We start from the raw sequence: 13,348 nt of genomic DNA, 5'->3' as shown, positions 1-13,348 counted from the left end.
TTCTTTGGTATTCTCAAGTTGAGTGATGGATTCAGGTTGGATTACAAACAAAATGTTCTTAAAATTTGTATAACATTTTTCCAACTTTTAAAAAAATTTCTCACTTGAATTGCTAAATCATGCAGTGACTAACAGATGAAGTAGAAATGAAGTTATTATAAAAATAGAACGATTGTATGTGCATTAAATTATCTACAACATGAAATATTTAATAAAAGCAACTATGAGGAAATTTCAATTTCTGTCAGAAATTTAAAATTCAGAGTGCATTCATGGATTTATATTTTAGGTGTGCACTAAGAAAAGTGTACTCCTATGCACTTGAATGTGTGTGCTAATGTGGGCTCCATGCATAGCTTGTATGCATGCATGCATATCTTTGTGTTTTGGTGTTAGTATTGTGAAGCCACGACTTAACTTTTATTTTCATCATTTTCTTTATTGCAACTGCTGGTTTCAGAGTGAAGGTTTCATCTGTTTCTGACAGATGTCAGTGAATGAACTTTCTTCATTCCAACATTAGGAGGATTGTTGTTCTGTAACAATGGAGATGTGAGGCTGATCATTAGAAATGTAATTATGGGGAAACTTTGATCACATAAGAGCTAGGAGTGTTCTTTACTGCTGCTCTTTGTTTTTAAAGGACAGGTGTGTCCAATGTTTCTTTTATTGTGTTCTGTCAGGTGTCTAATGATTCCAATAGTTTCAGGTCGAACTTGTTTACCTTCAGCTTTCTGCTTACAATGCTCCTCACCAATGTTTAGAGCTGCTAAGAGCACATTTTACAACAAACATTAAGTAAAAAAACAAAACACCTAACCACTGAGAGAATGGGCAGCCTGGAGAGATACATTAAAATAAACTAGTGATATAAGTTTAAAGGTATACTTCACCCATTTGCATTAAGCTTTGTATCATTAGAAACCTGGTAGTATTTTTGAATGGTTGTGCATCCCGCCCTCATTTTCCCCTGAGATGGGAAATCTTTGTATTTCTAAGTCTGAGAAGGAGCTTCCAGTGACGCAAAATGACGATTTTTGCGTCACTGGAAGCTGTTGCGGTTAGCGGGGTTAAACTACAACGCTAGTTCCTCATATTTTCAACCACTGAAGCTGCAGACCAATCACAGATCAGTGGGTGGGAACTCGCTCCCAGAATCGAAACTTAAAGTCCGCCATATTGCTTGGAAGCTATGCTAACAGGCTCTATGAAGAAAGCTGATAATGGCGAAAAAATATAAATATAGCGGCGAGACGGCTGCTGCTGACAAGCCGATCTTGTGTCGAGGCTGCTGTGCCCGCCGGACGCTGGCCACCGGGCGCTGGCCGCCGGGCGCTGGCTGCCGGGCACTGTTTCACATTTATTTTGTAGGGATTGTAAAAAAGCTCCTATTTTAAAAGTGTTTCATGCAGGATTATTTGATGTTTCATATAGTTTATAGTTTTTTTCTTTGGTATTCTCAAGTTGAGTGATGGATTCAGGTTGGATTACAAACAAAATGTTCTTAAAATTTGTATAACATTTTTCCAACTTTTAAAAAAATTTCTCACTTGAATTGTTAAATCATACAGTGACTAACAGATGAAGTAGAAATGAAGTTATTATAAAAATAAAACGATTTTAAGTGCATTAAATTATCTACAACATGAAATATTTAATAAAAGCAACTATGAGGAAATTCCAATTTCTGTCAGAAATCTAAAATTCAGAGTGCATTCATGGATTTATATTTTAGGTGTGCACTAAGAAAAGTGTACTCCTATGCACTTGAATGTGTGTGCTAATGTGGGCTCCATGCATAGCTTGTATGCATGCATGCATATCTTTGTGTTTTGGTCTTAGTATTGTGAAGCCACGACTTAACTTTTATTTTCATCATTTTCTTTATTGCAACTGCTGGTTTCAGAGTGAAGGTTTCACCTGTTTATGACAGATGTCAGTGAATGAACTTTCTTCATTCCAACATTAGGAGGATTGTTGTTCTGTAACAATGGAGATGTGAGGCTGATCATTAGAAATGTAATTATGGGGAAACTTTGATCACATAAGAGCTAGGAGTGTTCTTTACTGCTGCTCTTTGTTTTTAAAGGACAGGTGTGTCCAATGTTTCTTTTATTGTGTTCCGTCAGGTGTCTAATGATTCCAATAGTTTCAGGTTGAACTTGTTTACCTTCAGCTTTCTGCTTACAATGCTCCTCTCCAATGTTTAGAGCTGCTAAGAGCACATTTTACAACAAACATTAAATAAAAAAATAAAACACCTAACCACTGAGAGAATGGGCAGCCTGGAGAGATACATTAAAATAAACTAGTGATATAAGTTTAAAGGTATACTTCACCCATTTGCATTAAGCTTTGTATCATTAGAAACCTGGTAGTATTTTTGAATGGTTGTGCATCCCGCCCTCATTTTCCCCTGAGATGGGAAATCTTTGTATTTCTAAGTCTGAAAAGGAGCTTCCAGTGACACAAAATGACGATTTTTGCGTCACTGGAAGCTGTTGCGGTTAGCGGGGTGAAACTACAACGCTAGTTCCTCATATTTTCGACCACTGAAGCTACAGACCAATCACAGATCAGTGGAACTCACTCCCAGAATTGAAAACCTAGTGTCGGTGCTCTCACTGTTTGCCTATGGACACAGACATACAGACCGTTTTCACATACGCACTCCGGATAATATCTAGATAATCACAGGAGGACTTCTCCAGAGATTCTCCTGACCTAGCCGTTCACATATGCTCCTCACAGCGGGGAACTATCCCTGTCAGAGGGGAGGGGGCTTGGGGGATTTCCTGAGGCAAGACATGACGTAAATAAACAACAAAGAAGTAGCGGCCGTAGCAACACAGTCCGCTACACGATGTTATAATGAGAATATTTGCCTTTATAACAATGCTATGTGTAATCCAATGGAATGACAACATTCACAAAAGAGAGGAGAACAACATACTGACGAACAGAAAACATAATGCAGCTGTTTAATCACATGCACAGAGATCGTAGTGGTCGCGGGCAGACACTTTAGCCGGTCAGTCACTGTATATAAACGTCATTCTCTTCACCTCGAGTTGAAATCTCCAGAGTATATGCGGCCACGTTCAGATATCAGCTCACTCGGATTTTCTGCAGATAAAGTACTAGGGGTCTGGCCGGATTAACTCCAGGTAAAGTCCGGGCGAAAAATGCGGCTGTTTGCGTTCACACATAGCCTAAAGAACCTCCGGGTAGCCAAATCTCCGGAGTTTTTGAGGAGATTTCCGTATGTGTGAAAAGGGTTATAGAGTCTGTTTTCTGCCAGGAATTTCCAAGATCAATTCTGGAAGAAATTTCGGAATCAGTTGAGGAAATGGCCGTATGTGTTGAAGTAAATATGTCTGTAAATGTTTTTATTACTATATTTCTACTGCTATACTGTATATTTTGGAGAAACTGTATCGATCGAATTTTCCTCTGGGATTAATAAAGTATTTCTGATTCTGAACTAGAGGACCTTAGTGGGAATGGCCTGCAGTGCTGTGCATTCTGGGATTTGGTGTCTTTTATCAACATGAGCCAAAAAGACACTTTCTGCCTTTTCACGACCAAGAAGACACCAATTTCAAAATGTATTTTACATTTCTACTACATATATGACCCAATGTCAATACAGATTCATGTTTCAACGGGTGAAGTATCCCTTTAAGAGAAAAATAAAACTTTTATTAATGTTTGAGGCACCGTAGAGTCCTATCATTTCAGACTTTCAGCAGGTAAGGAGTCACAATAAAACTTTTCTTAAAGATGTTTTTGGGCCTTTTTGCCTTTATTAGATAGTTCAGCTGAAGAGAGACCGGAAATGTTAAAAGGAAAAAAAGAATAGGTATTGTATTGAAATTGGACATTTAAAGTGAAGTCAATTAAGACTGAAATCACATCTCCTCTTCAACAAACCAGACGATTTAATTTTGTGTGTACAAATGTCATTTCAGTCAGCACCACTTTGTCAAAAGAATACTTTGACGAAATTATTTAAATTTGGCGGTATGTCTCTGTGAGGGATCTCCCTGCCCTTCCACGCGCTTACATGGAAAGCAATAGGCAGGAACAGCACACATTCCTGCCTGCTTGCATACGAGTGGAAGGTACCACACATCTATTTGCATTTTCTATTCCAGATTTTCTCAAGATCTGTTTCAATTTGAGCCAACGGTTTTTGGGATGTTCTCTTTCTTGAAAATCATTTTTGATGAACTTAACAGAATTTATTCTTCTGGTTAACGTTGCACTATTTTATAAGCTCTCTATAAAGATGTTTTTAACTTTATTTAGATTTCAGTGTTTGCTACAGTATTAGTCAACAAATATAAATTCTTCTGTAAAGACGTAAACACTCATTTATTACTTCATCATAACGGCCAACTACTTGATATGGATTTTAATCTGTTCTTTAGAAGTTTTTTGACTGCCCTCACATGCTTCACAGGTTGAGTTAACGTTGACATTGCGTATTTCATCACATCATGTTAAGTTTATTTGTAGGACACAGTAATCAACTGTACATCATGTGGTCATTTATATCAACAGAAACAGTGTGTGGAGTTCGGATCACATGTTTGTAATGCTCCTGTTCACATTTATACACATTCATATTACTGTATGCAGGAGATGTTACTCTAGTGTTCATGCTGTTAGAGACTGACAATAGTGTTCATGTGTCGTTGTTGTTTGGTGTGTGTGTGTGTTTGTGTGTGTGTGTTCCTAACTTTGAGTCCAAATACAGTCTGTTTTCACAAAAAAAAGCATTGACACCCCCCACTCTCACTCAGACATATTAACAGAGGCACAGCAGACAGGTATCCACAGGGTTTTAAGGGTTTCATATTTTGTATAGAGGCAGTATATGGGTTGTTGTTAGTGTTTGTGCCAGGAGCATTAGTCCCTGTCTGAGCCCCTTGATGTCTCCTGAGTTCACTAAGGTGGTATGGAGGAACTGGGACTGGTGGGGGTGACCACCATGCTGGAGTCCTACCTCCCAGTTATTGCGTGTGTGTGCTCGTGTGTGTGTGTGTGTGTGTGTGTGTGTGTGTGTGTGTGTGGATGTGTGTGTGTGTGTGTGTTTGTGTGTGTGTGTGTGTGTGGAGGGGGGGGGGGGGGGGGGGGCGGGGTAGGTCAAAAAATTACCTGCAAAGCAGAATACTTTGCATTTTTTTCTGGTTGTAGAACAGGAAGCAGCAGGAGATGAGCGATTAAAACAAATCACATGTTGCAGCTTTCAGATAAAAGAGTTCAGATAAATATCATATCATGAAACAATGACAAATCATTGTTAACAGCACCATTTTCTCCTTTTTGTTCAGAGCTGTAGTTTCAGATCAGACTGTTTTCATTATGCTTCATGAACTTAAATAGAAAATACATCTGAAAGAAGAAAACACTCAGCAGGAGAGGGTCAGATAAGACTTCATGAAAAACACTTTATTACTGTTTAATGTCACTTAACTTCAGAGTAAGTTCACATTTTATTCAGGGCTGTCAAACGATTTTTTTTTTAATTGTGATTAATCACTAGATTCCAATAGTTTATTGGAATTAATCACATTATTACTTGCATGTTTGAAATTCCATTATTTCACATTCTCCATTTATTTCAGAATTAGAAATACTTTAATAATCCTGGAGGGGGGGGGGGGGGGTGAGTGATAATGTGTTATAAAACGCCTTGAGAGGTGTCTTGCTCAAAGGCACCTCGACAGCGCTCAGGAAGTGAATTGGCGCCTCTCCAGCTACCAGACCAATCTCCAGACTTGAACCGACAACCCTCCGGTTCCCAACACAAGTCCCTGCAGACTGAGCGACTGCCACTCCATAGAGCTTGTTTATTTCCAAGAAATAAACAACTTAAAACACAACCTGATCCAAGTATTTATATATTTCAGAATCTTTGCCGTTTTAAGGGACTGCTTATCATTCTCAACACTTGTTGAGTCATTCTGTTGTCATTTACAATCAGAGAAACAAAACATGTTTTGTTGACAAAATACTGAGCAGAAAAAATCATTTAGAGGTGCTTGTCCTTTACTTCAGTGTTCATCTTTATGCTTTACATAAGAGTGGAAGATTGTGCTTTTTATCTCCCCAAAATGTATTTAAAAACTACATTTTAAACTTTCCTTTTTCACCTAAAAAACAGGAGTCAATGAATAAAGTGCGGTGTACATTCAATTCTTACCTTAACGTTATCCCTCACAAAATAACAACTCATGTCGGCACATTCTCACATTTCTGATGTCACTGAGTTGTTAGATGTCTCAATATTTTTACCTTTCTAAATTGGCATGATGGGCTCAGTTATAATCATCTCAGGGCCTCTGAGATGTCTCTTATAACTCAGGTAACTAATCTGAGTATCTGACCACTGCTGAGGTCAAGATGCTGCTTACATTGGGAATGAATCCTATCAGTCCCATGGGGAGTATGTGGACAGTAAGTTTGAATAACTCTTTCTTTATTTGACCTTTTCGTGACATATTAAATGCTAAAGGTTGATTTTTAGTTTGAAAGTTGAGTCCTGAACAGTAAGCTGTATGATAATGCTGTCCTTCACGAGAAGCTCAGGAAGCTGCAGCTTTAAGCATTTAGGTTGTGTGTGGGCCTTCTATCAATCTCATTGACTTTTTCCCTACACAGCATGGACTCACACACCAAACGCTTTATACTAAAGGGAAAGTATTCCAAATATCTGCAAGAGTTACTAATGCAATCCAGGGAAAGAGTCTTGCAGGCCAAGAGGCTTTTCTCTCTGGTTCCTCACGTGTGGATGAACGTATAGTTGAGTGAACAAAACCAGCTAGACTTAACTGGGATTTTAGGCTGTTTACTGGGGCTCAGGCGGTTGGGGAAGGGCAGGGACGTTATGATGGAGAAATCCTTTCATACCCTTGAATTTGTTTTCATTTTGTTTGTGCAAGTGTCATTGCCAAAATACTATAAAGTGCCTTTATTTTGATTCTTAGAATGAGGCTACATTCAAATTATAATCTAGAATTCAGGGGTGGGCCACATGCAGTTGAGATATAATTGACTGTTAGCGTTTTTGTAAAACTCTTATATGAAAGTATACCAGAGTGATATGAGACTGAGACCAGAGTGATATGAGACTGAGACAAGACCGAGACATTTAGGGATCAAGACCAAGTCAAGACCAAGACCATAAATATCACTTTTAAAATCATCATGTGTGCAGCGGGCGTGTCACTCACCACTCATCAGTAACACCAGGAAGGTTGCGGTGGTAACCAAGAGATATAAATCAAACTACAAATGAATTGAAGTCATTTGTTCTTTTAGAAAGGAGCATCGGAGGTGGTCTTGACTGGTCTTAATCTAAAATCAGGAGTCCGCCCAGTCTGAGACAGAGTAAAATACTTTCAAGACGAGACCTAAAAAACAGTGGTCTCGAGACCGGTCTTGATTTCGATTACTACAACACTAGTGTGTACATTTGAAAATAACCAGTAAATACTCTGTTCATTGCATTGGAAAAGAAACTTAATTTTGAAGTAAGCACATTAAATTAAGGATTAACAATTGTACTGGAGGTTAAAATATGAATGTTGGTATCATAGAGGCTGATAAAAGCTATGTATTCCTTCCTTTGGTTGAATTATAAGTCCACCGAAGAATATCCTACAATTTGGCCCTCTGACAGTGAGAATTAAATATATGTGGCCCTTGCTGTGACCAAAGTTGCCCTTTCCTGGTCTAGATCAACACCAATGGGTTACACCATCCAATCTGCATCCCGATATCTGACTTCTTTGCCACACCTGTTTAAGCCACAACCACAACTTTATAAAAGCCTGCGCTCAGGTCTGTTACTTCATCTTCCATCCAAACCAAGCCTGACCTGCTATAGAGAACAACAAAAACCTCCATGTGAGTGTAAAATGGATCTTTCACCTTACTTCATTCTTATTTTGTTGATATATTATGAATTATTTCCAATACAACACATGTATTAATGATAGTTTTAAAAACAAAATTTAGGAACTTACTTGAAATTATTCTGATTGGTTTGACATTATTTATCAAGCTCTGTAATATTCCTATTTGTCATCAGCTAAAATCATTCACAACATCTACAAAGAGGATCAACTTTTGAAACAGCATCAGATCCTGTGTACAAACATGTAAACTCAGAGTTTGCGTTCCTTTGTCCTTACGTTATGTTGATTTGCTTTATGTTGATTTGTGTTTTTTTGTGGTTTTGTACTGATTTGTGAATTTGTGAATATGGCAAAATCAGTAGCCTAAAAAAGTACCAGATATTACAGTTTTAGTACATCATTGACTTTAAAAAAAATCAATAGTTATACAAACATGAGATTACAATTTGTCATTTAAGTTTGATCTGTGTTGCTGCACGGAGAATCAGTTTGACATCCTTCTTTCAGTTTAAAAGAAAACTTAAACCTCGGCAGAAATTAGATGATAAAAATTGATATTTATAAGCCCTATAAAGATACCTGACCTGGGAATAAAGTCATATCATCCTGAACAACTTTCTATGTCTGCAATCAGAAGTAATCTCACAAGAAAAAGTAGATTAAGATTAACTTTATTGATCCCTGCAAGGGGAAATTTCTGTTTTTACACTCTGTTAACCATGCAACACACACATGCACAAACAGGATCCTATGGACAAGCACTAATGGAGAGATGTCAGAGTGACGGAGCTGCCCACAGCGGGCACTCCTGAGCTGATGGTGGGGAGGGGGTTCGGTGCCTTGCTCAAGGGCACCTTGGCAGTGCTTAGGAGGTGATCTGGCACCTCTCCAGCTACCAGACCAACTTCAATATTTGGTCCACACTGGGACTTGAACTGGTTTATAGTCTCATCTTTTATTTTTGGATAGAATGATGACAGACAGACAGACTTTACATGCTTCTGGATACATCATGAGGCTGAACATTTTTGTCATCATAGAATGAGAAAATCTTTTACAGTCTGAGGGTTTCTTATGTTTCCTTTCTGAAAGTTATGACAAAAGCAACACAAAAAAGATCAGTACCTGTTAAAACTTTCTCCAGCAGAGCATTTATTTCATCAAATGGTCAGGGCACACTTTACCATAGAGAGTTGAGTAACATTGCCATCTTGTGGCCATTTGATATATTTGCAGTCCTCAAATAGAGTACACCATAAATCTGTCTAAAGAGCAGGTTAAACATGCAACATTCACGCTACCTCTAAATGTTTCTTCAGAAGTAACTTCTAATACTGATTTATTTCTAACATCCTGTCATTTCTTCACTTCTTTATACATTTAGATTTGTTAATTTGACTTAAGAAATTCTGATGCACTTTCAGTTTTGTTTTCTGAAATGTTTGGTATATCAATAAAAGAAGAGGATCATGAGGGTGAAGACCAATAACATGGGTGTGGTGGAGATATAAATGTCAGATGTTTTAAAACCCTGAGCGTCATAAAAAAAAGCCTTTAAATTTAAATGACATTTACCACTTGTCAGATCAGCATCAGAAACATTAACTTGATGTAAATGCAACATCTTACAGCTTCAAAACATTAAAAACTATATAGATAGATTTTTTAAAGTTACAGGGAGCTGAGGAAACAAGTTAGTACAAAAAGAAGGACTTGGACGATTGGAGGAAAATTTGGAGGTTGGTTTTCTAGTTATAGTCGATTAAATTCATGGTTGGCTTTTGGTAAGTTGTATCGTTATTTTAAACTGATGGTTTAATTTACCAGTTTTGCCTTTTAGCTTGTGTAAAACTGAGGTTAGACTACTTAATAAATGACTGACTTCTTTCTCTTTTATCTAGTCGGGGCAAAATGGCAAGTCCGAGCAAAAAGGCAAAAAAGTAAGTATATCTTTGTTAAACCAGTTTACAATATCCCAACTTTATAAAGAAATCATTTTAAGTTGGAAGCTTCAGCACTTCTTCATACTGTTAATGCTTTTTTTTTTCTAAATTCTACAGAACGATCACCAAGGTAAAATACTTCACGTCTTACCACACATCACACCACATTTTTGCGGCTGGAGAGATAAGAGAGAATAAACAAAACAAACAAATTAACTTTGTTCTCTAGATGCTTATTATCCCCACCAGTGGTGAGGACAGCTAGCTTTGTGCACCTTTACTATCCAAACCAACCCTCTTTGTTCTCCTTTCCTTCAACACTTAAAAAAAAGGAATAGGAACACGCTTTGTATTGAAAGGACATTTTCAGTGTCCAATGTTTTGTTCTCTTTGTTCTACTAGATGTGTAATATCCCAACCAGTGGTAAAGTCAAAAAACGTTCTTTGTAGCATCAGCTTTATCCTTGGGCTCATTTCATGCTTATGCAATACTTCCCAGAGCCCTCAAGACAATCTTGAGCTGGTCTTCATGGTGTATTGTTTCACGCATTTCATTGTTCTTAGCTTTTGTTTGTTTGTTTTCTGCAAGGTGTTTAATGATCCCATCCATGGTAGCATAGAGTTACACCCACTCCTCATCAAGATCATTGACACACCTCAGTTCCAGAGACTTCGATTCATAAAGCAGCTTGGAGGTGTCTACTTTGTTTACCCTGGAGCGTCTCACAACCGCTTTGAACACTCGATCGGGTAAGTCAGCAAGTTTTCAGATTTCAGCCCACAGGTGACCTCAGTCCAAATAAGGAGAAGACTCATGGTTTTCACATAAGCACCTTGTAAAACCAATAAAGGCAGAAAACAGTGCCTGTCTTAGTATGGATCGAAAAAAAAATATGAATAAAAATATATATAATAAATTGTGATAACTGCGTTATAATTAAAAAAAATGTTTTCTGTGGTCTAAAAAGGGTGGGATACTTAGCAGGAAAACTTGCTGAGGCTCTCAGGTCAAGGCAGTCGGATCTCGACATCACTGAAAGAGACGTCCTTTGTGTTCAGATTGCTGGCCTCTGTCATGACCTGGGTGAGTAATGCATTCCTTTTCAATATTACATATAATAGTTTATAGATTATGTTATTGGGTATGAAAAGAGTAAAATGAAAGTGAAATTTTTCAGAAATAACCCTTCCATCTTCAAAAAAGCAAGGGCTTCTGCATTAATACATAAAAAATACGAGGGTGGGGTGAGGTGGTGGTAGCTCGGTCTGTAAAGGGACTCTGATAAGAACTGGAGGGTCTGAATCTTCAAAAATAATATTTAGACTCAGAGAACTTTATTTAACCCAGAGGGCATTTCGGTACCACAGTCCAACCAGACCATGCATACATTTACAAACACATAACAGTCTTTCTTGTAAGCAATATCATCAAGTTTAGATTCAGGAGTAATCCATCCTCAACTCAAACAGGTTTATTAAGACATACTGACTGTATAATCTGTACACTATCAGTGGATTACGCCTGTATTTATCTATCCATTTCAAGGTCATGGACCCTTTTCCCATCTGTATGATGGAATGTTCCTCCCCAAAGCACTGAAAAAGAAGGAAAAAGAAATGAGAAAAAATGGGGAATTGGGAGAAGAGGAGAAATTGGAGGAATGGAAGGTAAGAAGTTCATATTTCTGTTCTAATATAACAAATGAAATACAGAGGAACTGCAAAACTGAAGCACATGTACCTTTCACACTGGCTTGTTCTTTTGAAACAAAATCCAGGATGTTCTTTTTTGTTTGCTTTCTCAGGTGTAATGGGATTATGCACATTTAATAACAATGAACTTTGTAGCTTGTGTTGCTAAATGACCCATACCCTGTTCTCTTTGGTAATAATATATCAACTTTTTATCTGACATGTTACCGCTTTTCAGAAGCTCCATGAGATTTTACTAATGTTTCTGTTTTAACCATTAACCCTGGTGATTCAGAGATTTAGATACAACAACATTATAGATAATAATAATAATAATTGAATTCATGGTTCATGAGAGGTAATTCTTTATGACAGGGACCTCTTTTAAAAGCAGAAGGGATTTCTAGATCTGTTTATGTCTCTTTGTCACTCAATAAGAGAAGATAACCTTTATTCATCCTACAACGGGCAGCAAAGAGCAAGGATAGCCAAAAAAGAGTACACAGTGCACAATTCAATAACTTTAGATCAAAAGAGTGCGATTGTTGTGTTTACATCCAAACAAACCGGGCTAAAGGGGAAACGCCCATTTGTTTCAGAACAACTTTTCTAAACAACCCAGGTGTGAAAAAACGCTTGGTGAGAAAACTGAGCTGCATTATCACCTTCCCAAAAACTCTTATGCTTAACAGTTTGACATCGGGTTGAGTTCAGCTAGCTAAATAACCCTGATAAAGACTGTTAGGATGTTGTATACAGTATATTGGCTGACATTAAGTGGCTCGTCAAATTCTGAACAGCTTTAGGAACTCTGACATTGTAAGTTGTTTTATATACTGTACGTTTGAGATATACTCTTCAAATGTGGGGGAAATTAAAGTATGTGGGATTATTATATTTATGTTTTAAATCTTGTGTTGACACATTTATGAGTCTGTGTGTCTCGCAGCATGAAAAGGGCTCTTGTGACATGCTAGACCACCTGCTGAAAGAGAATAATCTTGAACCAGTGATGGAGAAGTATAAATTGATCCCTGAAGAAGACATAACATTCATCAAGGAGATGATTGCTGGACCTCTACAGGAATCTGAAGGGCAGAAGGCAAGTTCACCTCATTATGTTATTCAGAAGTCGGATAAGATACTGTATGAATATAAGATAAGAGAAGATAAAACTTTATTCATCCCACAACGGGCAGCAAAGAGCAAGGATAGCCAAAAAAGAGCACACAGTGCACCATTCAATAAAAAAATAGATCAAAAAAGTTGAGGAGCCAAAATAGTGTGATTGCTGTGTTCACATATGTCTGAACAAACCGGGCTATGGTTTCAGAACAACTTTTCCAAACTACCCAGGTGTGAAAAAACATTTGGAGGGAAAACTGAGCTGCATGATCACCTTCCCAAAAACTCTTGTGCTTAACAGTTTGACTCTGTGTTGAGTTCAGCTAGCTAAATAACCCTGATAAAGACTGTTAGGATGTTGTATACAGTATATGTCCACAGAAAATTGGCTGACATTAAGTCACTCAACAAATTCTGAGGAATTACTAAATGGAAATATTGTTAATATGTAAAAGCAATAAAGGAAGTAAAAAAAAAGAAAGAAAAGGCAAGTTCACCCCATCTGTGCATAAATCAGTCTGTGTCCAACACTAATGTCACTATTTTGTAACATCTCCTCAGTATAAAGGCGGACAAGAAGAGTCCTTTTTTTATCGTGAAAAAAAGTTTTTCTTCTGCCTAGACCTCCAATTGAAATTGGACCTGCTGTTTAATTTGTCA

General features: G+C 37.6%; 1 protein-coding gene across 1 annotated transcript in view; it reads left to right on the top strand.

The window, feature by feature from the left end:
* Positions 1–13,348, top strand: part of LOC110005514 (deoxynucleoside triphosphate triphosphohydrolase SAMHD1) — a 57,093-nt gene that overhangs the window by 16,889 nt on the left and 26,856 nt on the right. The window contains exons 4-7 of the mRNA XM_065961292.1: positions 10,461–10,621; positions 10,840–10,955; positions 11,418–11,539; positions 12,513–12,665. Of these exons, the coding sequence (XP_065817364.1) occupies positions 10,461–10,621; positions 10,840–10,955; positions 11,418–11,539; positions 12,513–12,665 (552 nt within the window). The remainder of the gene's footprint in view (positions 1–10,460; positions 10,622–10,839; positions 10,956–11,417; positions 11,540–12,512; positions 12,666–13,348) is intronic.

This window comes from Labrus bergylta, chromosome 12, assembly GCF_963930695.1.
Source record: "Labrus bergylta chromosome 12, fLabBer1.1, whole genome shotgun sequence".
NCBI classification, from domain to species: Eukaryota; Metazoa; Chordata; class Actinopteri; order Labriformes; family Labridae; genus Labrus; species Labrus bergylta.
The sequence above is the reverse complement of the archived record's forward strand: the minus strand, read 5'-3'. Positions and strand labels throughout refer to the sequence as shown.